This window comes from Perca fluviatilis, chromosome 8 (assembly GCF_010015445.1).
Source record: "Perca fluviatilis chromosome 8, GENO_Pfluv_1.0, whole genome shotgun sequence".
Taxonomy (NCBI): Eukaryota; Metazoa; Chordata; class Actinopteri; order Perciformes; family Percidae; genus Perca; species Perca fluviatilis.
The window spans coordinates 35,221,427-35,244,919 of NC_053119.1; the positions used below are offsets into that span (position 1 = coordinate 35,221,427).

Below are 23,493 nucleotides of genomic sequence, written 5' to 3' on the forward strand. Positions count from 1 at the left end.
TTGATATTGTTGATGTTTTTGAACTTGATCAAGTGCCTGCCTTTCTGTATGTCTTGACAACGAGCTCTGTGTTTGTTAAGTGAGACTGTTAACCCTTCAAAGATAGACCCCTGTGGGTGAAACCCTTTGACCCACCCACAGGAAAGAACTCAAAGGTGAAGGGAGCTCAGGCAAATGTGTAAATTTAATAGTACATTATAGATAGAATATAAATGTATATGATGTAGCCTATAAAAAAATAAAGCATACATAATATGTAGTATGTTGTTAACAACCCCTTTTTTTTTGTTTTTTTGAACAGTGTAGAAATACTTTGCTACAAGTAAAAGTCCTGCATTCAAAATATACTAAGTACCAAAATTGAAAATATTCATTATGCAGTATGGCTCATTTCAGAAACACATCTATATTACTAGATTGTAATTAGTGATGTAATAAATGCATATCACTGTAATGTTGCAGCTGGTAAAGTTTGAGCTGATTTTAACTACTGTATCTACAGTTGGGTAGTTTAATTTATAACATAATAATGTATGTGTTGATTAATAATAACCTACAAAGTAACTTGTAAATAAAGCTGTAGAAAAAAAAGAAAAGTGGATTCATTAAAAAGTACATATCCCTCTGAGATGTGACATTAGAGTATGAGAAGCAGTGACGTTACATTACAGTAGCCTACTTAAGTAAATGTAGGCTAACGTGACTTAGTTATATTTCGCCACTGGATCTAAACACTAAATGTAAAACTGCCAGAAAACCAAAGACATGTTTTAGCTAGACAAATACAACGGAGACTGATAGCAGTCAACGTAACGTTGAGTGTGAAGAAAACACGACGCATTTACATAACTCAAAGTAAGAATGTTCATTCATAGTTTGTCATTCTTGCAATGTGTGTATGTAGCTAACTACGTTAGCTAACGCTAGTATCCAGAGTATATCAAATCTTAACAGGCTGGTAACGTTAAAGCTAAATGATATGAAAATGACTTGAATGGGCGTTAACGTTAACTCACACAATGATGCTTTAGACTTAATAAAATGCCAATTTCCACTCACCACGAAAACAAATGGACAATAAACTAACACATGAATCAAGCCACGGTTTAAGGTTAACGTGACATTAACGTTAGCTAGCTAGTTAACAATATCCATCCGAAAGTGGCGTTGACATGAAGCCGTTCGACACAATAAACTTAGCAGAAGAGTGACTAACTTTAATAGCATTCACGTTACGTTAAAATAGAAAACGTCAGACAGGGCCAACATGAAATTCCATTACACGTTTGTTCATTTAAAATTTTTTCATTCATCTAAATATAACTTACCGTTTAGCATAATGTTCAGCGGAGCTCAATCGGTGCGTGCTGTCAATCCACCGTCCAGACGAGCACTTAGGGGTCAGAAGCAATCGTCTTCACTCGCCGCAAAACGACTCCAGTGCGCAAACTAGCGGCCAAAGGTATGTTACATCCGTACTGGTTTAAGCAGTACCATAGGAAATTAATGGGAATCAGTTTAGCGCCTGTGTGAATTCATCCACTTCAGAGGGACAGATGTCGGGGGAGTTGAACGTTTCTTAAACTACTCCTGAAGAAATTTTACTTTATTAAAGGAAGATTTGATGGGGTTTAAAGATCTTGCACTGCCTTTTTCCCCACTGAAGCCGGGTTTTTTTTATATCCTGGAAAGTAATACTTTATTAGGCTACCCTAATTTTAAACAAAGTCAGACAACTGTAAGTCTCCCAACAGACACCAGATAATTAAACTAGGTAGCCTATTATCTTCATTATGCCAAATGTCATTAAAAGAGTATTATGTAAAAGCTTAAAAAAAACTATTTAAAAACGTAAGCAGTGTGGCGGATTTGAGACTCAGCTTCCAGAAATAGCTCCATGCAGCCGAGATAGCCGGGGCTAGGAGAGATAGAGCGAGGTAGTATGGAGTTCTACAACGCTTTATCAACGCCCGCCTCAGAAGCTACAACTTCCAGCTTCACAGTCTCGCCCCCGCCCACCGACGCCACTTACAGATGTTGATATGGAATCGAGCTGTATTTAAAGGCCTCCAATGTCGACCTTGTTTCACTGAGGGTGCGTATTTGTTTTTTCTTTTCATTTCCATGTAGGACATACTCTCTGTTCATTCTCATGTCGGACACACTCTCTCTATCTCATAGTCACTGCAGACACTGAGTTCAGATTTTAAATTGCTTTAGTTTTCAAATTATTGCCGTTGATTTGGCTGAGGATGCCCATTGGAATTGTGGGTAACGCCTGATACGTGCCATGTAAAAATGAATGTATGCGAATTCTCATGACTCATCCATAAGATGGGAACTTTAATCAGGTATATATGGTCACGGTGAGTTGGGCTCTAAGCTAAATCACATTTCCTCTAGCCACGGCTGCCACTGTAGTACTTTCTCAGTTATTTTGTCGGCTGAAAATGCGAGCCCATTAGATTGTGTTGTCGTTTTGTTATTTTTTAATGTGGCCTCTACTCGCTTAGAATCGAACCCTCATCTAAAGCGCCATGAGGCCGGCATGCATTACCATGTTCGGCCACAACGAGGTGTCAATGGGCAGGTGGCGCTCTTTCCCAATGACTCACAGATCTGATGCTCATCGTTTACAGTTTTTTACATCTGTATTAATCAGAGGTGTATAGTCCAGGTGCCAGAAAGTAGAAATCCTGTCCAGCAGCTGTCCCAACCAGGGCTGGACTGGGACAAAAAATTGGCCCTGGCATTTTTGGCCCAGGCGGCCCACACCCACCGTGATTGGTCAGACACATTCCCTGCAGACAGTCCTCTTAAAATATGCGTGCATTCTATGATATGAGTTTCCTAGTGTTCAGCGTTCATGTGATCGTTTTGGATCCTTCAAGAGGGGTGTCAAGACTTATCTGTTGATCTTACACTTAAATAATGAATTCATTCTTAGAGTTATGATTTGTATATTTATGGTATTTTTGTTATTTTTTTATTATTGATATTTTATATTGTATTGTCATTATTGTTTTTATTACTATTTTTCTGGACAAAAGTGTCTGCTAAATACAATAACCATAACCCTTTCCAAAAGCTACAATAAAGCTGAGAGTAGTATATGCCCTGGAAAAGAGCTAATTTAGCAATTCAAGGAACACTGATGCTATCAACACTGATTTTATAGATCACACAGACTTTTCAGCTACCCAACAGGCTAACCGCTAGCATTTTCAATGTAAGCTTAGCAGTTAGGTTACCTAGCCACTAACTTTAATGTTACAGCCAAAGTGCTTGTTATGGTTATGACGTGAGGCGCACATAACGCGTGCGCGCGCGCACACACACACACACACACACACACACACACACACACCCTCCCTTCCTTCCTGAGAGTCCCTGTTAATTTGCCTACTCCTTACCACATCGTCATCTACTCTCTCTTCCATCTTTTCTTCACTCGCTCTGCACCTCCCTTGCGCTTTAGTGGTCGTTTGTCCATTTTAACGTGAATGCTAAACTTCCAGCAAAACTTTTAGAGCTCGTGTCTCAGGGCCGGGAGGCGTGGCCATAGTGGGATTCGTAAATTTGCGGTCCGGAAGGGGGTTCCTGGATTTGATTGGGTCAGGCCAGTGCCAATAAAGAAAATTAACCAATGGGCCGCTGTGAGTTCTTTATGGGCCGGCGCGGCCCAAAAAAACAAACAAAAAAAAGGCCAATTTATCGGCAATTCGGCCCAAAAGCGCCTCGGCCCACCGGGAAAATGCCCGGTATGCCAGATGGCCAGTCCAGCCCTGGTCCCAACCATCACTAAACCAGCTCCTCTACCAGGTAGATGAGCTCGTTAGTGAAAACACCTGTTCTAGATGTAGAGGCAGATCCAAAAACATGGCAGGATTTTTACTTTCTGGCACCTGGACTATACACCTCTGGTATTAATACAGTGCTTTTCTAGTTTTAACAAGTAGCCTACTAAAAGAACTTTTACATATTACAGGAACCATTCGCACATAGGTGTGTGTGTGTGTGTGTGTGTGTGTGTGTGTGTGTGTGTGTGTGTGTGTGTGTTTTGTGTGTTGGGGTGTGTGCCTGTGTGTCTGTCTGTGTATGCGTTCTTATGGGGTGGGTGGGGGTGAATAACCAGTGATCAGTAAGTGTGGCCCTGATCTAAACATCTGATCTTTTCTCTGCCCTTGTCCTCTTCTTCCTCCTCCTCCTCCTCTTCCAACTCTTCCTCCATGAACTTGTCCTGAGGTACATCCCATGTCCCTTATTTGATAGCTCCGACTCCTCTGTCCTCAACTGAACCGGAAGTTGTTCCGTCCCTCTTCAGTGAAGGCCGTCTCAAAGCTCTTATTTCTGTCCTGAGGGCCGAGGAGCGAGCTTCGAGGAGGGAACACCTCGGAGATATAGCCGATATCAGCCTTCCCTACTCCTACACTATTCACTGTGGAAATTATCTTCATAATCTGTGGAAATTATCTTCATAATATCTTCAAAATTATCTTTTTTTTCTTCTTCTTCTTTTTTTTATTCCCCATGACCCTGCCTTGAGGGCAGCTCCTTGGATGGATATGGGATGGTGAGGTTGTTTGTCCTTTATACAGGTGCACGAGGGATAATGTAGTCAGGCTTGAAAGGCCTGCAATTCTTAGCCCACTACCCCACGCAGACCCCAACCACTCCACACATTCTGATTGTCTGTGTTCTCTACAGCCAGATTTCCTGCTGTTAATTGTATTTGTTCCCACTTGTTGTCATGTGTAAATGTAATGTCAACATGTATATTACCTGGTATCCTGCACATTCTTTGATACCAAAGATCTCAGTTACTTCCTATACAATTTGTTGCTTATTTCATTGTTACAGTGCTTAACTATTCTATTTTTAAATGTAGCTTGTAAAGCCTAGATTATACCTCTAATACTTGATATCTGCACATTATCTGTTCTGGTACCAAATATTCTACTTAACGTGACTTTAGTATTGGCTTATTTCATTCCGTCAGTGCTTAACGATGGTATTATAGTTTGTAAATCCTACTTCATACCTGTTACTTGATATTGCACATTAACTAGTACCAAAATTCTACTTTCATTCCATCAGTGTGCTTAACTGTTATTCTATTAAAAATAGCTTGGAAATCCTATTTCACCAAATATTCAACTTACTCTGTTTTTAACATTTGCTTTTTTCATTCTGTCACAGTGCTTAACTTTTATTCTATTGTTAAATAGAACTTGTAAATCCTTGTGTCACAAGTCAGCATTGCAGTTATAATGGTCTGTTCTACTACTGTTTTTACCTCAGTGTGTGTGTATGTATGTATGTATGTATGTGTGTGTATTTCAGTGATCTGACACGTCTTGTTTCAGTGACAGTTACTGTACTTTGAAATGTGGAATTAAAATGCCAAATGGAAATTTGTCTGGTTTGATCGATCATTCTTGATAAACTGCATGCTATAAATAAAAATATATATATATATATATATATATATATATATGTGTACACACACACAATAAGCGGCGGCAGATCGCTCGAAAATATGGGTCCGTGACCCTCGCTCCACCTTGAGAGAACGGTTGCGCTAGCTATGTAGCCTGTAGCCTAAAGTCATTGGCTGCCTGCAAGTCCTCGTTTGGGTCCAACTTAACCCACGTTTTCCCCACAGTCCGCATGCTCGAGTTAGCTTTGGGCTACCGGCTAACGTTAGTTAACAGTAGTTAACTAGCATCAGCGCCTGGCAGGTCCTGGGTTTGGAACAGCATTTTATAAAGATGGCAACCAAAGCGAAACGACCCAAGGTTACAATTTAATCAGTTGTCAACAAATTAATATGATACAGCTTGAGCTGTACATGTGTGTTTGTGTAACGTCCAGTCACCGATGCATGCTGTGTTGGCTCATAACGTTACGTTAAAGTATAACGTTGTGAGTGTGGTACAGTTAGGGACAGTCTGATTAAGCTAACTAGGCAAAGTTATAAACGCAGTAGTAGTAGTAGTCTGTTGGTGCTATTCCTTTTTCAAATAAGCTGACGTTACGTGTTCGGCAGCGATGACTGTTCTGTAATTTATTAGTTTCACAGTAAAAACCAAGTTTACCGAAAAGCACTAGGTCGCACATACTGTACCATATTATGTTTAAGTTTGTATCCTTGTGCTGACAGGTAGATGATGGTCCAGAGTTGGATCCTCTGCAGAACTTTCTTCAGTGGTGCCACAGAGTGGGCTTGGACCTCAGCAATAAGGTATGTCATCACAGGTTGCACGCAGGCCCCTAAGACAGCTAGTAGCCTATTCTGCCACTGACTTTTTTTTGGTTTTTTTCCTGCCATTTCTCCTTGTTCAGTATTTGACAGGAAGCTTGAGTAAGCTGAACTGATCCCAAATTGGTTTGCACACATTCATAAAAAACACAATACTTGTATTGTTTCAATGTCTTTCACATAGAAAGAGAAATAGTGTGTGCTGGAGAGGTCAGAAACTCTTGGGGGGCTTATAGTGAAACCTCACCAGGTCACTAGAACGTGCTTTACAATAAAAAAAATACAAATAAAAAAATTGGACATGAAATAAAGTAGGGGTGCATGATATATCGATTCAGTATCGTTATAGCAATATCACGTTGCGCCATATTATATCGAAAGGGGTTGCAGTATTTCGTTTATTTTGTGGAGCGCTGCGTCCCGTCCGTTGGCTGCGTGGCTTAGTTGTGTTTGATTTAGAGCCCGCTTGAAACGCTATAATGATCATCCAGTTACCGTGCCACTTGCACATGTTAGTGCACGCCAGCGCATGGGTCCACTACGTGACAAACCCTATGGAGCGTACCACGTGTGTGCATATTTCAACAGAGTGACAGTGTAGGTGAAGAAATTGGTAGAGACAACAAAACGGAACGAATCAGAGAAGCGAAAGAAAAGTGGTGTCCTGTTCTCTTTATTTATTTTATACTGTCCAACCAGTAAAACATGTCCTGTTCTCTTTATTTATATATTTTATACTGTCCAACCAGTAAAACATGTCCTGTTCTGTAGACATGGTCCTTATTTATTTATTTATTCATGTTGTACCAGTCCAATATGAATATAAAAATAAACCTTGTGTTGTAAGAAAATGTGTTATGAATATATTTTGATGTATTCCCTTTAACCTTTGTAACTTTACATATGTTTAAAAATATTGAAATGAATATGTATATTGCAATACTCATAATCGATATCGCCATATCACATTTTGTCAATAGCGTGCAAGCCTAAAATAAAGTCACTGTGTTTCTGACTGTGTAGGTGTGTGTGAGTAAAGAGGGAACGGTGGCGGAGTATGGGATGCTGGCTAAGGACAACATAGAGGAGGGCGAGGTTTTATTCACCATCCCCAGATCAGCTCTTCTCCATCAGGAAACAACCAAGGTCTCTGCCCTGCTGGAGAAAGGTGACAGTTAGTGATTACAAAGAAACTTTCCCAAGACGGAAGTTGCCTGTATCGCCTTCTCTGCTTGTAACCTCTCCATTTTCTCCTTTTTTTTTACCTTTCGCAGAGAAGCCATGTCTGGAGAGTTCGTCTGGCTGGGTTCCTCTGCTACTGGCTCTGTTGTATGAATATACCTCTCCACAGTCCCACTGGAAACCCTACCTCTCTCTGTGGACCGACTTCAAGACACTGGACCACCCCATGTTCTGGTAAGAAACGGTTTTAAATCAGTGTCTAAAGTAGGGATGCACTGATTTTTGGGGTTTCCTACTCCCATCCTCGTTCCATTAACACGGTAAACACATTAATCAAGTAAACAACGTCCACAGCAGTGTATTTTTCATTTTATTTTATTTTAACTGTTAAAAAAAAAAAAAGAATAGGCAACATTATGCCAGGAAGACAAGACTGGGAAAAACTATTTTGACTTGTTTGTTCGGTGTAGGGCTAGCAAAGCTGGTAATGGTCGTCTGGTTAACACAAGTTTTTAGCTGTGATTGTCCTTCCTTTGCCGTACCTGAAGTTGCTGCATTTTGGCTGCTGTCTGTAGATACCTTCATGCACAACTCGTATTCTTTCAGATGTTTCATACGCAAATGTTTTAACAGCGGCGATGTTGTGTATTGTTTAAGGTCCTTGCCACCACGAGACAAATCGCCATTGCCAATTGAACATGTAGCTCGACTTGAATGGCCTTCTTTTGACTGAAAGTACTGCCAAACAACAACTTTTTCTGCTCACGAGTTCCATCTTCACTTTCTCCCAGCCTACTGCATTGAACGGTCCACCTACGTAAAAACCTTCCCGTAATCAACGGCGTCGTCATTACGTCGACCAGCGTAGCGCGCCTAGTGCAAGCGTAGGGTTCGGTTCCGTGTTAAAATGTAGAGTGTGAAAAAAGCCCAATATTCGGCTGAATCCTGGATTCGGTGCATCCCTGGTCTAAAGCCCATTCTAGAGCTCAAGGAAAAAGCTATTGCATTGCCAACCACAGTAACAGCCTTTCCCCTAAATGTTCTGTATGTTGTGAAGTGTGATTTATTTATTTTTTTGTAGCTTTCTTTACAGTAATTTACGGTTGATCTGTCCAGGTCTAAAGAGGAGAGAGACAGACTGTTGAGCGGAACAGGCATTCCAGAGGCTGTGGACACAGATTTGGCCAACATCCAGAGGGAATACTCTGACGTGGTCCTTCCCTTCATCACCAAGCATCGGGACGTGTGGAACCCCGACACACACACACTGGAGCTGTACACGCAACTGGTGGCCTTCGTCATGGCCTACAGGTCAGTCAGCATGTAGTCTGGATCGAGGACAGTTAATTTCCAGGATAATCGGCGATGTGTGCTGCCGTTGTCTAACTCCATTCTCTTCGGGGGTAAAATGACAACAAGTAGTAGTCCTAATTAGCTTTGTAGCAACTCATTTGGTGGTTTGAATGTAATGGACGTTCATTTTTATCAAAAAGTTACGCGCTAAAGCTTTAACGTAATCGTTCCATTATGGTTACGGAAGTTCAACCTTACATTACATGTAGTTGCTAATAGTTGGATATCGTTAATTAACGACATTGACACTCCCGTTTTGCATTTGCTGACACGCTAGTTACGCTATAAATTTTTTTTTTTTTTTTTTTTTTTTTATATCGTAGGCTAATTTTTTTTTTTTTTTTTTTTTTTTTTTTTTTTTTTTTTTAAATTTTTTTTTTTTTTTGGGTTGGCCCCCTTTTTTTCGGGGCGGAGATAGGTCTGTCAATGCGAGACTAGTGAGCACGAGACAAAAATACACTCGTACTGACGTACATAAAGTATCTGGATCTTTTTCTTCCTTGGTTGTCGCTCTAAATTCAGCCCTGATGTCGTCCCCTCCCTTTTCTTCCTCCTTTCCGTAGTTTCCAGGAGCCACAGGAAGAGGACGACGATGAAAGCGATGATGATGAGGAAGAGGAGGAGGAGGTGAAGGCCCCCAACCCACCAATGATGGTTCCCATGGCTGACATGCTTAACCACGTGTCCAAACACAATGCTAATCTGGAGTTTACACTGGTGAGGGTTAATTTAAAAAAATTTTTTTCCCTCTTACTTTTTATAATTGTTGTTTGGACTTATTTGTTGTTCTTATCTCCCTACACGCCATCTTTCTCAGGACAGTTTGAAGATGGTTTGCGTGCGCCCCATTTCTAAAGGCGAGGAGGTGTTTAACACCTACGGGCAGATGGCCAACTGGCAGCTGCTGCACATGTACGGCTTCACGGAGCCGCATCCCAGCAACAGCAACGACACCGCTGACATCCCCATCACCAACATCTACGAAGTGGCCGCACGAGGTGACAAGAAATGTCCGTTGCCGATGCTGTGACTTCGACACCGGTTCCTGAAGGATTTTTTTTTCTTTCTTTTTGAAACCAATTTCACAAAATCCATTGTAACAACAAAGAAGTTACGACATCACGGCACAAATCCTTTATTTCTTTTCCAGCTCCTACTACACGAGCCCCGTGTCTGTCACGTAGAGTTTTCCCTGCGTGTCTCTACGACGTGTAGCGTTAGACAGCTAGACATTATTAGATCTTGGTAGAAGCATGCTGCGTGCTGATTGGCTCACTGACGCTGATTAGAGGTATTGAAATTTGGTATTGAATGACGAGACGTTTTTTCGATACTCAATACTGAGGAGGCAATTCGCTCCGTGCCTAAAAAGTATTGAATTCTGTGCCCAGCCCTACAGGTGATTTGTTTGAAGTAGCAATAGACCGATTTTATCGGCCGGCCGATATTTGCGTTTTTACATGTATCGGTATCAGCCGATACGCGCCTGCTGCGTTCGCCAATAGTTTTTCCCCGTCATTATTTACAGACAGGCGTCCACAGGCAGCTCTGTGTTGCTGGAGACGCTGCAGTTGAAGCCTGGCAGGCTTCCAGCACCATGACAGTCAGTCAAGCACTTTATTTCAATGGCTACTTTTCAGATTTATTGTTTTCTTAAATTATTTAAATGTGTTGACAAAGGACATTTTGTGATGACCCGATTATATCTGTCTTAAGTCAGTAAGCAATGCATCGTCAAGACTGAGTTGTAGATGTTGATGAAAGCCTTTTACCCTTGCACAGTTAACTGTATGCAGTGCACCCGTCCATATGATGTACATTGCACACATAATTTGGGTGTTATGAATGTAAGATTATTGCAGAAGTGACACTGATCTGTGTTTTTGATTATTATTTTTAAAGAAATGGCAGAGGAGATTCCGAAAACAAATCCAGTGTGGCAGGGTTTACATTTTTAGGATGTAAATTGAGGGAGCAAAAGCAGTATGGGCTCCAAATATCGTCTCAAGAAAATCAGCAGCCCGTATCGGTCATCGGCTAAGGCTGATGGGGAATCGGTAACGGCATCGGCACTAAAAAAATCCATATCGGTCGATCCCTAGTTTGAAGTTTTGACAAACTACAGTACCACAAGAGAGGAGTGTTTGACGTGGACCCAAATGCAACCCCCGGTACTTTGTGCTTCCTCTTAACCCCCCCCCCTCATCTCCCCGCCTTCCTCTTCTCTTGGCAGCTGCTGGGTGTGATCTGGGCCGCCGGCTGCTGGAGGAGCAGTGGGAGATGCTGTGCCAGATGATGCAGGAGAAAGCAGCCGTTGTCTTTGGCAAACAGGGCTGCCTTACAGACACGGAGCTACATACTGTGCTTAAGGTGAGGGGGGGTCCATGCAACAGTGGTGTTTAAATACATTTTTTTTTTTTTTAACTCACACAAGCAAAAGAGCGCACATCACACCCGTTTTAGCATCACTTCACTGGTCAACAGTTCATTTTAGAATTCATTTTAGAATTCTGGACCTTACTTATAGAGCCTTGCACGGACAAGCTCCTTTATTTATATATATATATATATATATATATATGTGTGTGTATATGTATGTGTATATGTATGTGTGTATTAGGGGTGGTACGGTTCATGAAAAAACACCCGAACCGCTCGGTTCGCTAGTCTCGGTTCGGAGCATGTGTGTACCGCACGGTTCGTCAGTACACTGTTAATGTGCACTAACCTCTTACTGCCGTAGTGTCCACTTTATACACTTATGTTAAAACACTTACTGGAAATGACGAGCGGGATGGGCGTGACAAACGCAACCCATGGCAGCTGATTGGACGATCGCGTCACATGGGTCTGGCTGGTCCCTAATTTCAAAATAGACTGTCATGGCGGCTCGTTCAGAATACGATCTCATATTGTACTAAAATAGTTCACCGAAACGTGTTTCTGAAAACATTTTAAGCGAGAAATAGGCCATGCAGTTGCTGAATCTGTCTTCATTTCAGATCGACAAAGGTCAGTTTAAAAGATTTTCATCAGATTTTGAGAGACACCGAGCAGACCGCTCCTCAAGTGGAGTGGGGTGCCGCTGCAGGTCACGTCACGTGCAGAAATGTCGTGAAAACCGAACCGAACCGTGGGTTTTGTGAACCGTACCACCCCTAATATATATATATATATATATACAGTGCCTTGCGAAAGTATTCGGCCCCCTTGAACTTTTCGACCTTTTGCCACATTTCAGGCCTCAAACATAAAGATATAAAACTGTAATTTTTTGTGAAGAATCAACAACAAGTGGGACACAATCATGAAGTGGAACGAAATTTCTTTGATATTTCAACCTTTTAAACAAATAAAAAACTGAAATATTGGCGGCGGCAAAATTATTCAGCCCCCTTAAGTTAATACTTTGTAGCGCCACCTTTTGCTGCGATACAGCTGTAAGTCGCTTGGGGTATGTCTCTATCAGTTTTGCACATCGAGAGACTGACATTTTTGCCCATTCCTCCTTGCCAAACAGCTCGAGCTCAGTGAGGTTGGATGGATTTTTTTTTTTTATTGAATGATTCAGGTCTGGACTTTGACTTGGCCATTCTAACACCTGGATATGTTTATTTGTGAACCATTCCATTGTAGATTTTGCTTTATGTTTTGGATCATTGTCTTGTTGGAAGACTAATCTCCGGTCCCAGTCTCAGGTCTTTTGCAGACTCCATCAGGTTTTCTTCCAGAATGGTCCTGTATTTGGCTCCATCCATCTTCCCATCAATTTTAACCATCTTCCCTGTCCCTGCTGAAGAAAAAAGCAGGCCCAAACCATGATGCTGCCACCACCATGTTTGACAGTGGGGATGGTAGTGATCAGGCTGTAGCTGTTGCTTTTACGCCAAACATAACGTTTTGCATTGTTGCCAAAAAGTTCGATTTTGGGTTCATCTGACCACAGCACCTTCTTCCACATGTTTGGTGTGTCTCCCATGTGGCTTTTGGCAAACTACTTAAAAGCACATTTTAATGGATATCTTTAAGAAATGGCTTTCTTCTTGCCACTCTTCCATAAAGGCCAGATTTGTGCAGTATAACGACTGGTTGTTCCTATGGACAGAGTCTCCCACCTCAGCTGTAGATCTCTGCAGTTCATCCAGAGTGATCATGGGCCTCTTCGGCTGCATCTCTGATCAGTCTTCTCCTTGTATGAGCTGAAAGTTTAGAGGGATGGCCGGGTCTTCGTAGATTTGCAGTGGTCTGACACTCCTTCCATTTCAATATTATCGCTTGCACAGTGCTCCTTGGGATGTTTAAAACTTGGGAAATCTTTTTGTATCCAAATCCGGCTTTAAACTTCTCCACAACAGTATCTCGGACCTGCCTGGTGTGTTCCTTGTTCTTCATGATGCTCTCTGCGCTTTACACGGACCTCTGAGACTATCACAGAACAGATGCATTTATACGGAGACTTGATTACACACAGCTGGATTCTATTTATCATCATTAGTCATTTAGGTCAACATTGGATCATTCAGAGATCCTCACTGAACTTCTGGAGAGAGTTTGCTGCACTGAAAGTAAAGGGGCTGAATAATTTTGCAGCCCACTTTTTCCAGTTTTTATTTGTTAAAAAGTTTGGAAATAGCCAATGAATTTCGTTCCACTTCATAATTGGGACCCACTTGTTGTTGATTCTTCACAAAAAATTACAGTTTTATATCTTTATGTTTGAGGCCTGAAATGTGGCAAAAGGTCGAAACGTTCAAGTGGGCCGAATACTTTCGCAAGGCACTGTATATATATACACAAATATATACACAAATATATATATATATATATACACACAAATATATATATATATACACAAATATAAATATATATATATATATATATATATACACAAATATAAATATATATATATATATATAAATAAATGTCTGACCTGATACAGCGTCACGCTTCTTCCCAGAGTCTGAGGTCATCAGGTCAGATGTTGTTTGCTTTATGAGGTTTTTTAACATTAATATGAGTTCTCCCAGCCTACCTATGGTCCCCCAGTGGCTAGAAATGGCGATAGGTGTAAACCGAGCCCTGGGTATCCTGCTCTGCCTTTGAGAAAATGAAAGCTCAGATGGGCCGATCTGGAATCTTCTCCTTATGAGGTCATAAGGAGGAAGGTTACCTCCCCTTTCTCTGCTTTGCCCGCCCAGAGAATTTGGCCCACCCATGAGAGAGACATCATGGCTTTCAAACGAGCAAAGTGGCAGTTGGTCAAGGCCACACCCCCACCCTCCACCTTGCCCCCCCTCTCTCCTCCTCAATAGCTTCAGACACAGAAATGGCACATCCTAAGGAAAGCTCATTGTGGGACTGGCTCTACTGGCTGGAATTTTGCACCAAGGCTGAATTTCGGGAAAGAGACTTCAGTATTAGGGGACTACTAAGGCCTATATAAAAGAGACTTCAGATACAGTATTAGGGGACCACTAAGGCCTATATAAAAGAGACTTCAGATACAGTATTAGGGGACCACTAAGGCCTATATAAAAGAGACTTCAGATACAGTATTAGGGGACCACTAAGGCCTATATAAAAGAGACTTCAGATACAGTATTAGGGGACCACTAAGGTCTATATAAAAGAGACTTCAGATACAGTATTAGGGGACCACTAAGGTCTATATAAAAGAGACTTCAGATACAGTATTAGGGGACCACTAAGGTCTATATAAAAGAGACTTCAGATACAGTATTAGGGGACCACTAAGGTCTATATAAAAGCATCCAAAGAGCACCATGTCATGGGACCTTGAAGACTTTGCTATTCAAACAGGCTTTTAGTTAGACAAGGGCTTTTATGGCTGGTCTGATTTTATGTACGCTTTCCTTTGTATTAAGGTAAAGGTACTTTATTGTCACATACACATACATGTAGTGAAATTCATTCTCTGCATTAAACCCATCCGTCAAGGGAGCAGTGGGTGGCCATTTTCAGCAACTCCAGATCTGAGCCGGTGCCTTGATCGAGGGCACTGACTGGAGAACCTAGTACATGGTTTTTTGATGTTGGGGGAAACCGGAGCACCCGGAGGAAACCCACGCAAACACTAGCCTCGTGAGACCGTCCCGATCTCGCGAGCTCCAGTTTTCCACTCGCAGATCAGTCTGGCATCTTGAGATAGAGAAAATTTGGAGCCGGTCGCCAAACGACCGACCAGTCAGCGTTGGTTTTGAGGCGGGTGGGTTTAGGTGTGACGCGACGAGAAGCGACTGTTCAGTCTAAACAACGTGGCGGCTTCCACGGATGAGATGAGCGTAGCCATCGCGCAACGGAAAGTTCCCAGGATGGATATGCCGAGCAAATGCGACTCTGGCGGAGTCAGGTTAACGCAAACATGGGGAGAACATACGACCTCCACGCAGAAAGGCCCGGAACCTTCTTGAGGCCACAGCGCTAACCATTGGGCCACCGTGACATATTCTTATGTCTTTTATTTATCGGATTTCCCTTTATTGTGTCGCACTTTGTGATTTTTATCTGTGAAAAGAGCCGTATAAATAAACTTTACTTACTTAGACCTGGAAAACACACACAAGACCACTTTGTCAGAGATGAACAGCGTTGTGACCAAGTCACCCAAGTAGGTCTCAAGTCATTTGGTCAAGGTCTCAAACAAGTCTCGGGTTATTTTTTTTGAGTAAAGTCACAGGTTAGGTTGAGTCAAGTCCCAAATCGAGTCACTATTTTTTGATGAAATCCAAAAGCGATGACTCGTGGGCACAGACGGAGCCATCGTGGTGGTCTGGTCCAACCAGCAAGGCTTCATCAGGGGTCTTTGACGTTAACGTGTTGCCATGGCGAGGAGTTTGACTGACAGCCAGTCATCCAATCATGACAATCGCGTACCGGTGGAGCTTTTTGAGTCGTCCAATCACGATTCGCAGCTTGCCGCCGCTTAGCATGCTTGTGGTTAGACAGAAACATGACGTTAAATTATACGATTTTATATTTAACAGCTAACATTCAGACTCCTGAATACATGCAAGTCGTCAGAGTCATCATGCCTCTAGTCAAGTCTCGAGTCATTAATGTACAAGTCCAAGTCTCTTTTCTTTTTTTTTGTAAAGTCGCAAGTCATCTAAATGGTGACTTGGGTCTAAGTCCCCAAGTCTCAAGTGAAGGATGGCTGTTATTGGAAACAACTCTTTGCTTTGCCCATCTTCAGGTGCTGTGCATGTCAGAGGAGGAGTTCTCAGAGTTCAAAGCTAATGAAGGATGGGAGGAAGATGAGGAAGACGAGATTTCCCTCGCTTTCTCGAACGAGGGTCTCCCCAGGTTAAAGGCTTCGTGGAAACGGCTGCTTCACGAAGCGGCCCGTCTGACCCTGAGGTCCTACGGAGACTGGGCGGAGGGCGTGGACAGCCGCCAGGCGCTGACGGAGGACGCAGTAGCACTCGGAGGACTGAGCAGCAGGCAGCAGAACGCCCTGCAGGTTCGCTGTGGACAGCAGAGCATCCTGCACAGACTGATGGAGCTCACCAAGTCGTGACTTCAGCAGCGAGCTATGCAACTTTTTTCTGCCGCATTTTCCGACATTTTTGTCACCTTTTATTTTTTTCCTTTTCCATAATTTCCGTTTTCTTCTGCGCTTTTTTGACATTTCTTTTCCCAAGTTTTTGTTACTTTTTCCCAAGTTTCCCCCCCCTTTCCCGATGTTTATTTCTTCAGCGCTTTATTTTTTTTGTGTGTACTCTTAGTGCATCCTTTTTTCAACGTTCTTGTATAAAAAATTTTCAAATGCTGTAAAATTAAACACCCAAATTCAAGTAGTGAACTGATCATTTATTTTACTTGTAAAGAGCGTCGTATGGAACCATCCACGTTATTTTTTGGGACATTTTGGTTGACAGAAACCCAAATTTCTGATATAGAAACTTTTAGAAAATGGGTCAAATTTGATCCGAGGACAACAGGAGGGTTAGGGGGGACTGAAATGTCTCTCCAAATACGCCGTCAAATGTGTTCCTGGAGGCAGTCAGCTTTCAACAGTCCTTTGTGTTGCAGTCCTGTTAGCAATCAGTGTTGATTTGCAAGAGATTTTGCTATTATCTGTACATAAAACGGGGATAATTTTGAGTGCATCCTTTTTGATGGTTGGCAGCCAAAATTTTTTTTAAACTTGCTTAACAATTTGAGGACAAATTCTAATTTTGCATATATACAGATGTAGTAGAAATGGAGTTCATAAGGAACCATGACTAAGTTAAATGTGATGTTTGTGCATATAAAAAAAAAAAAAAAATGTCCAAATCGTTCATAAGGTTTAAAAATAGCTGGCTTTCCTTCGGAACAGAAATGTGGTCTTGTATGTCGGGCATGCTTCTCTACCCAGGTTCGTTTACAACAACCACAGCAATGCACTGAGCGGACCATTAACACGTAAACGTGCAAAATGTGGTAAAAACTTGCATATTCCAAATGCGCTGTATAAATGTCCGAAGAATGCTTCTAAAACCCACATAAAAACAGCATTAATTCGGAATTATTCCATATATTACACGTATATAATACTGTCATCTTCGGAACAATTTTGCTTTTTTAATTAAATTTTTAAATAGTCGCATTCTCAACTGGCACAATAAACACGCGAAAGGCTATCGCGATAGACCCAAAACAGATTTGTCTTTTGTTAGTTGAAAGAAAATATCAGCAGAAAACAGCACTTGAAAATGTCACTGTCAATTCTTCTTTTAGTGGTACCTTTTATATCCAATTCAGTGTTCAATTTGTCCATAAAAGAAAGTTTGAAAAGATTTCCTTTTGTTTCAAATTAGACAAGCAAATTGTTGTATTGTGTAAGAATACTGAAAGTAGCAGAATTGAGTACATTTTAATATCTCTGTATCGCGAGTAATATCGTTTGAGATATTCAACATAATCGCAGATCGCATATTGTTCTCATATGGTGCAGCCCTAATGTATATGAATTATGTTTATAAAAATAGACACCTACTTTTGAAACACCTGGTATATTAGCACCATCAACTTACTCTTGTAGTCCTGAATGAACACAGATGCCTTGCAGTTTGAATGCTTTATTTCCTGTATGTATGCATACTGCAGTTAAGTAGCAAGAACTAAAGGCAAACTAGAAAGGACTACAAAATACAACACATGGACCAATACATTTACAAAACATTCAAAATGTTACAAAATGGGCTGTATTGGTCCTTCTATTGTTGTTCTTCAATTTGGATCTTTGTACAAATCGTCAAGATACGATGTCGCCATCACTTTGCACAATTTACAAGTGCCAGGGAGAGACTTCCAGAGCCAGTTTCAAATGGACAAACCATCAGCAAACTGTCTCCACCGACACACCAGGAGTAGACCCCCCCACACCCCACCTGGGAGACTAAACTTCATCTTCCTGTCCCACTCAGGGATAAAAAGGAATCAAATGAAAATAGCAGGCAGCTTTTTTTTTTCTTCAATCTACCATTCAGCCTCTGAAAGCAAAAAAAAAAAAGGCAGAAAAAGGGATTTGTGTGGGAGGGAAGCAAACCAAGAACTTTGGTAGTGAGTGGAAATATGTTTGGATGTCTTTACATGTCAGGATACATTTTGACATGTGCATTGCTCTCCACACATCTACTCTCCCGTTCTCCCTTTTTTCCAATATTTACATCAAAGCATCAAAAAAAGTATATCAAACAACATGTCCCAATCCATTCTCTCCATCTCAATTCAGCCCCCAAAGGGATAAACCAAAAAAAAAATCTAACTCTTTAGATCCGTGAGCAGTAGTCATTCCATCCACATTTCAAATGACTGTGGTTGCCAGTTTATCCAGTGCCAACAGTTAAGAGAGGTGTGTGTGTATGGTGGGGGAGGTGGTCAAGGCTGCGGCATCTCTCCCGAGGGCTACGAGCTGGCTGGTACACAGGCTAGCTGGCACCAGTGCCCTCCATCACCTGCTGGGCCTGCTTCTGTCCCATGCAGCACTGGGCTACAGACTGGAACAGCCTGAGGAGAGAGGGGGAGGACATTGATGTCAGTTAAACAGCAGTAGAGCTGGCCCAAGATAAGGCTGACCTTACTTTATATTTGTATCATCATCAAAATGCTCCCTAAAACAGCAACGATGCATTTGCTCTGCTATCAGGTATTGTCTGTGCAGGCTCAGCTATTGTAAACAAATGGGACAACAATGGAGTCCAACAGGGAACCTACTTTTCAATCTCAGGGGCACAGTGCACAAAGTCGTGGCTCCAGAACTTGAAGGCAGGGTTCTTGATCAGCTCGATGAAGGTGATGAGGAGACCCCATGGGTGAGGCCTGTTCACTATCAGCCTCTCCAACAGAACCCTGGAAGAGAAGGAGAGAGCTTTAACTAGCGGCACTCGGTGACGGTTCGACGTATTCCTTCCGCTGAAGTTCAGACTCACCTGGTGATCTGCTCCTGGATGGCCTCGGTGTTGGCCTCCGCAAACAGATAGAGCATGGTGCAGCTGAAGTAATGAGTGTGGCTGTTGGGGTAGCGCAGCTGATTGGCGATGGCGTTCAAGAACAGGTAACGACCTAAAAATTTTTTTTAAATAAATAAGACATGACGGGAGAAGCCTGATCAGAGTGCTCTGCTTTTGTTAAGCCCAGATGTTGAACATCTAAATTCTGACCGCACCAAAAACATACAACTTAAAATTTCCCAAAAGCTTTTCCAAATTTGGTTTTTAACACAGAAGTCGGGGGAAACCCAAGTAATGTCAACCCCTTTTATAAGTGTTTTAGTACCGACTGACTAAGAATTAACCCACAGCAGAAAGCTTGGACTTGCCCAGCACTTTGCTATTTGACAGAAAACTGATGTGGTTTGGATGCTGCCCCCTTACCCTCAGTGTCCAGGTCCACGGCCAGGTTCTGGAAGATGTCCATGTGTGCAGAGTGGGTGATCGTGCTCATGGAGGGGGTGCTGCCTTTGTTGTGGATGTGAGCGATCGCCTGTGTGCCGACATACAACACCAGAGCGTTGATCAGCTGGATGTTGTAGCGGTTTCCTGGCTCGTTGGACACCTGGGGAGGCGAAAAAAAATAGATGACAAATCGTATCGTCGTTTGGTGAAGTCTAATACTAGTAACAACTTAAAATGGGTCCAACACTGCTCCTACCTGCAGGTTGCTGCGCAGCTCAGACAAGAAGGTGACTGGTGACCGAGTCTTCAGGTATGAGTCCAGGTCCTTCTTGAACTGGGAAGGCATAACGCCTGTAAAGTTGGTGAGGATACGGGGCGCGATGTTGATCTCACTCAGCATGTCCACCTGCGGCAGGGGTGTTAATAAAAACACAGATTCATGAGATCATTTGTCAGTCCAAACAAAGCTAAGTAGCCCTGCTTCTATAGGCTTGTGTCAAGTCAAAATAAAAAAAGGTACAAGGTATCCATACCAAACCACACTTTCAAACACCTGTGAATGTATAATTACCAGCAGATTTTAAAGTGTGTGTATACGTGTGTGTGCGTGTGTGTCTCTCTACCTTGAGATTGGGTGTGAAAGGGTCAGGGAGCCTCATGTTGCGTGGAAAGGCACTGAGGATGAGGTTGCGAAGCTGGATGCAGTTGGGTGGGATAACATCACAGAAGCCGTAATGGTAGTCACACAGGAACTCTGGGAAGTCATGCAGCAGAACCAGGAGCACTCGCAGTGTGCCCTGAAACAAAACGGCAGGTGGAGCAAAGAGATTCATTTTTGGTTTTGTTATCGTTTCGCTATTGTCAAACGTGGCTGATACACGCAGTTACTATTACACTGAGGAACAATGAGAGAGCACCTTGTAGAGGATTTGCATAGGTTTGTTGAGCTCTACATTCCTCAAGAATGGGGCCAGGTACTTGAAGAGATCAATCAGCAGCTGTGCATACATGGGCCAACCCTGGAAGAGAACATCAGTCTATTAGACCAAAATTAAAAAAAAAAATATGGGCAGCACCATTTATGTATAAACAAGAATAAATGTAAGGTGCAAATTAGATAGTCTTGTCTTATTCTTGCACACCTTCTGCTGCGGTGTGTGCGCTAGCATCCTGGCGATGAAGATACGATGGGAGATCAGTTCCAGCCAGGCGTACACAAAGCCGGGTGCTTTGGTGGGTCTCAGGATGTGGAAGGTGTTGCTGCACAGGGGAAAAAAGGAAACATTGAGTCCAACCCAAAGTGCAGCAATCATATATAGACTATTAAAATATTTTCATTTTGAGCACAATATCGGCACTAGCCGAGCTGCCTCTATTCCACACACTGAGCAGCGGTCCCTGGCAGGACGCCGCCCTGCAGATATGATCGATCCATGTGGATTTCTTACCAGAAGGCGGTGAGTGTCTGGAAGTTGATGGTCTCCAAAACATGTTCAGGAGCGTTGAGCTCCAACAACAGCATGATGAAAATGCGGTGGTATGGCAGCTGTTGGAATTCTGTCTGACGGACATCGTGGTCCTGAATCAGCACCCCAACTACGATACCCAGAACCTATAGGAACAATGCAGAGCACAAATCAGAAAAGGTAAAGCAGCCGGTCAAAGGCTGCCAGCAGTATCTACAGAGGAGAAAAGTATTTATATCGTCGGTGGCTGTTGAGATTTTATAATCAAAAAGGGAAATTACAATCAAGCTGTCAAGTGAGCAATGAAGGATTCTGAGATGCTCCGACAGGTATTTGAAGAAGGGCGATTCTTCAAACTAGGTTTTAACAAGGTAGTTGAATTAAGTTATTAGCCCTGTGAAAAGGTTTGAAAAGTCTTCAACATGCATCGCTGATTTATGTAGCATTCGTTGTAACCCTTCGTTTTTAGCAGAATAAACCTAGTCATGCATCTGGCGGGCTCTTGAGATCATACGGTGTTTAATTACCACAGCCGTAAACCAATTTTCTATAATGTGCTATAATAGTTTATATTTTGGACTGTTCGGTCACAGGTGATTGATCAGGCATTTCCTTTGCTTGTGTACCTTGTTGAGGAGGTTGATCTTTGTCACTGTGTTGGTGGCCTCTCCAGAGTGTTTGACAAGCAGGGCTATGAGCCTAACAAAAGCATCCAGGTTGTGGTAACACTTGGCTCTGATGATGGCTGCACTGGCTGCTGGGTTGTGCTGCTGCTCAGCCTGTGCCCGATAGCTTATCTCCACACACATTTCTGTGCACAGCCGGAAGAACCTGGTGATCAGGTCATCGGTCTTCAGGATGCCCTGCTGGTGCATCTGGAGGGAAAAGGAGTCATTAGATGAAATTGAGGAACAAGGATCAGTGCGACTTTGGGTCATTTGCACATTACCCAACTGGTAAAAGAGTGTTTACCTGGCCAACGAAGGCAGAAAAAGCTTTGGTGCTATCCCTGCCAGCAGCAGCTGAGTGGTACAGGTTGACCCATTCCCTCAGGAGGTACTCGGCCTTCTCCCTCAGGCCTGGGGGATCATCATATTCTGAAGCCTGTGAAATCCCAGAGTGCATCATGAAGTTGGGTCCTCCGTGGGCCCGGTCAATCATGGCCTCATAGTTGGAGCGAACAACATCCATCAGCTGGGGAAGGCTGGGGGGGAGGAGGACAGGGGGGAGTCAGTTTTAACCCCTTTTACATTCGAGTCATTTGATTTTTCCCAAATTTGGTACAGATAAGACAGTGATTTCAAGGTAAAATAGCAAATTAATCTGACAGGAAACTTGTAATCTATGGCATATCGTTAGGTAAATTATGGCAACCAATTGTTTTAGTGTAAAGCACAGATACATTGAATAAGCACAAACATTGATAACCTGTGGGTTGTAAAAGCACCACAATCTGACCAAGTGGTATAGAATATATATATATATATATTTTTTTACCAAGTTGTTGTACACCCCACTGTCTCATTTGGTGTCTTTGTTAAGCTTTGCTGTTCTTGTTCTGCTGTATGTCTATTAGTGTGTAAGTTCATTGAGAGAAACAAAAAACAGAGTCAAATTCCTTGTATGTGTTCACATGCTTGGCCAATAAAGCCGATTCTGATAGAACACAAAGAACACAAAGCCATGTAATCATGACAGAATGCTTCAAATATGGATGTTGCTGCAAATAAGCTACACATTCTGAAACGTTGATGCTTCACACAAATCTTTAACCCAGAGGACCTATACAATCATCACAGTTTTAAGGTGGACGCCCAAGATTAGGGTCACCTAAACCGTGTTCAAGACGTAAGGGACAACCTGAAAACATAATGCCTCCAGTCGTGGCTATCGCCGGCACGGAGGCAGTTTTAACATTGTAGTTGTTTACCCCTCAGGTGCGTTGGCTCTGGAGTGTGCACAGGTCCTCATTAAAGTTTCAATTGTGTGGAAGAGGTCAGCCTCTGTGACATGGCTGACACTGCGTTCATCCACCAGAAGGAGCTTCACCAATTGCATGGCAAATGCAACAGCCATGTAGTGCAGTCCGTTTTCCATTGACTAGAAGGAAGCAAAAATCAACATGAGCTTGTAATGGCAGTGGAAATGTTACTTGGCCAGACAAAGATAAGTTACCGAGGCACAGATCTATTGATCATTTTATTTATTTTGTTAAAACACTGAACTATAGTGGATCTGATTAGGTCATGTTAACACTTTCAACAGAAAGAAAACACTAGACTACACATCAAAGTGAAATCTAAATAGTAAATGACTCAATTCTTAAATG

At 42.4% G+C, this 23,493-nt stretch overlaps 2 protein-coding genes across 12 annotated transcripts in view; one reads left to right on the forward strand and one right to left on the reverse strand.

Moving 5' to 3' along the window:
* The first annotated feature begins 5,592 nt into the window (after positions 1 to 5,592).
* setd6 (SET domain containing 6, protein lysine methyltransferase) lies at positions 5,593 to 16,611 on the forward strand. 2 transcript variants are annotated; one of them, XM_039809368.1, is made up of 10 exons: positions 5,593 to 5,798; positions 6,164 to 6,244; positions 7,286 to 7,430; positions 7,537 to 7,678; positions 8,561 to 8,755; positions 9,361 to 9,514; positions 9,615 to 9,795; positions 11,031 to 11,167; positions 16,011 to 16,359; positions 16,458 to 16,611. In XM_039809368.1, the coding sequence occupies exons 1-9, from the start codon at positions 5,772 to 5,774 to the stop codon at positions 16,332 to 16,334; spliced, it is 1,386 nt and encodes a 461-aa protein (XP_039665302.1). In that variant the 5' UTR covers positions 5,593 to 5,771; the 3' UTR covers positions 16,335 to 16,359; positions 16,458 to 16,611. The 2 variants fall into 2 exon arrangements, with proteins under 2 accessions (XP_039665302.1, XP_039665301.1); XM_039809367.1 differs by having other exon boundaries at positions 5,594 to 5,798; positions 16,011 to 16,611.
* Positions 16,612 to 17,864: 1,253 nt separating this feature from the next.
* cnot1 (CCR4-NOT transcription complex, subunit 1) overlaps positions 17,865 to 23,493 on the reverse strand; it is a 35,258-nt gene continuing 29,629 nt past the window's right edge. For 6 of the 10 annotated variants that reach the window (XM_039809357.1, XM_039809358.1, XM_039809362.1 and 3 more), the window contains exons 38-50: positions 23,095 to 23,264; positions 22,662 to 22,733; positions 22,137 to 22,368; positions 21,791 to 22,039; positions 21,147 to 21,310; positions 20,841 to 20,958; positions 20,616 to 20,717; positions 20,322 to 20,495; positions 19,955 to 20,104; positions 19,678 to 19,858; positions 19,234 to 19,366; positions 19,019 to 19,153; positions 17,865 to 18,811 (exon numbers count right to left, since the gene is read on the reverse strand). In XM_039809357.1, coding sequence (XP_039665291.1) covers positions 18,733 to 18,811; positions 19,019 to 19,153; positions 19,234 to 19,366; positions 19,678 to 19,858; positions 19,955 to 20,104; positions 20,322 to 20,495; positions 20,616 to 20,717; positions 20,841 to 20,958; positions 21,147 to 21,310; positions 21,791 to 22,039; positions 22,137 to 22,368; positions 22,662 to 22,733; positions 23,095 to 23,264 — 1,959 coding nt within the window. In that variant the 3' untranslated portion in view covers positions 17,865 to 18,732. The remainder of the gene's footprint in view (positions 18,812 to 19,018; positions 19,154 to 19,233; positions 19,367 to 19,677; positions 19,859 to 19,954; positions 20,105 to 20,321; positions 20,496 to 20,615; positions 20,718 to 20,840; positions 20,959 to 21,146; positions 21,311 to 21,790; positions 22,040 to 22,136; positions 22,369 to 22,661; positions 22,734 to 23,094; positions 23,265 to 23,493) is intronic. The other 4 variants (XM_039809366.1, XM_039809364.1, XM_039809365.1 and 1 more) reach the window with 1 other exon arrangement.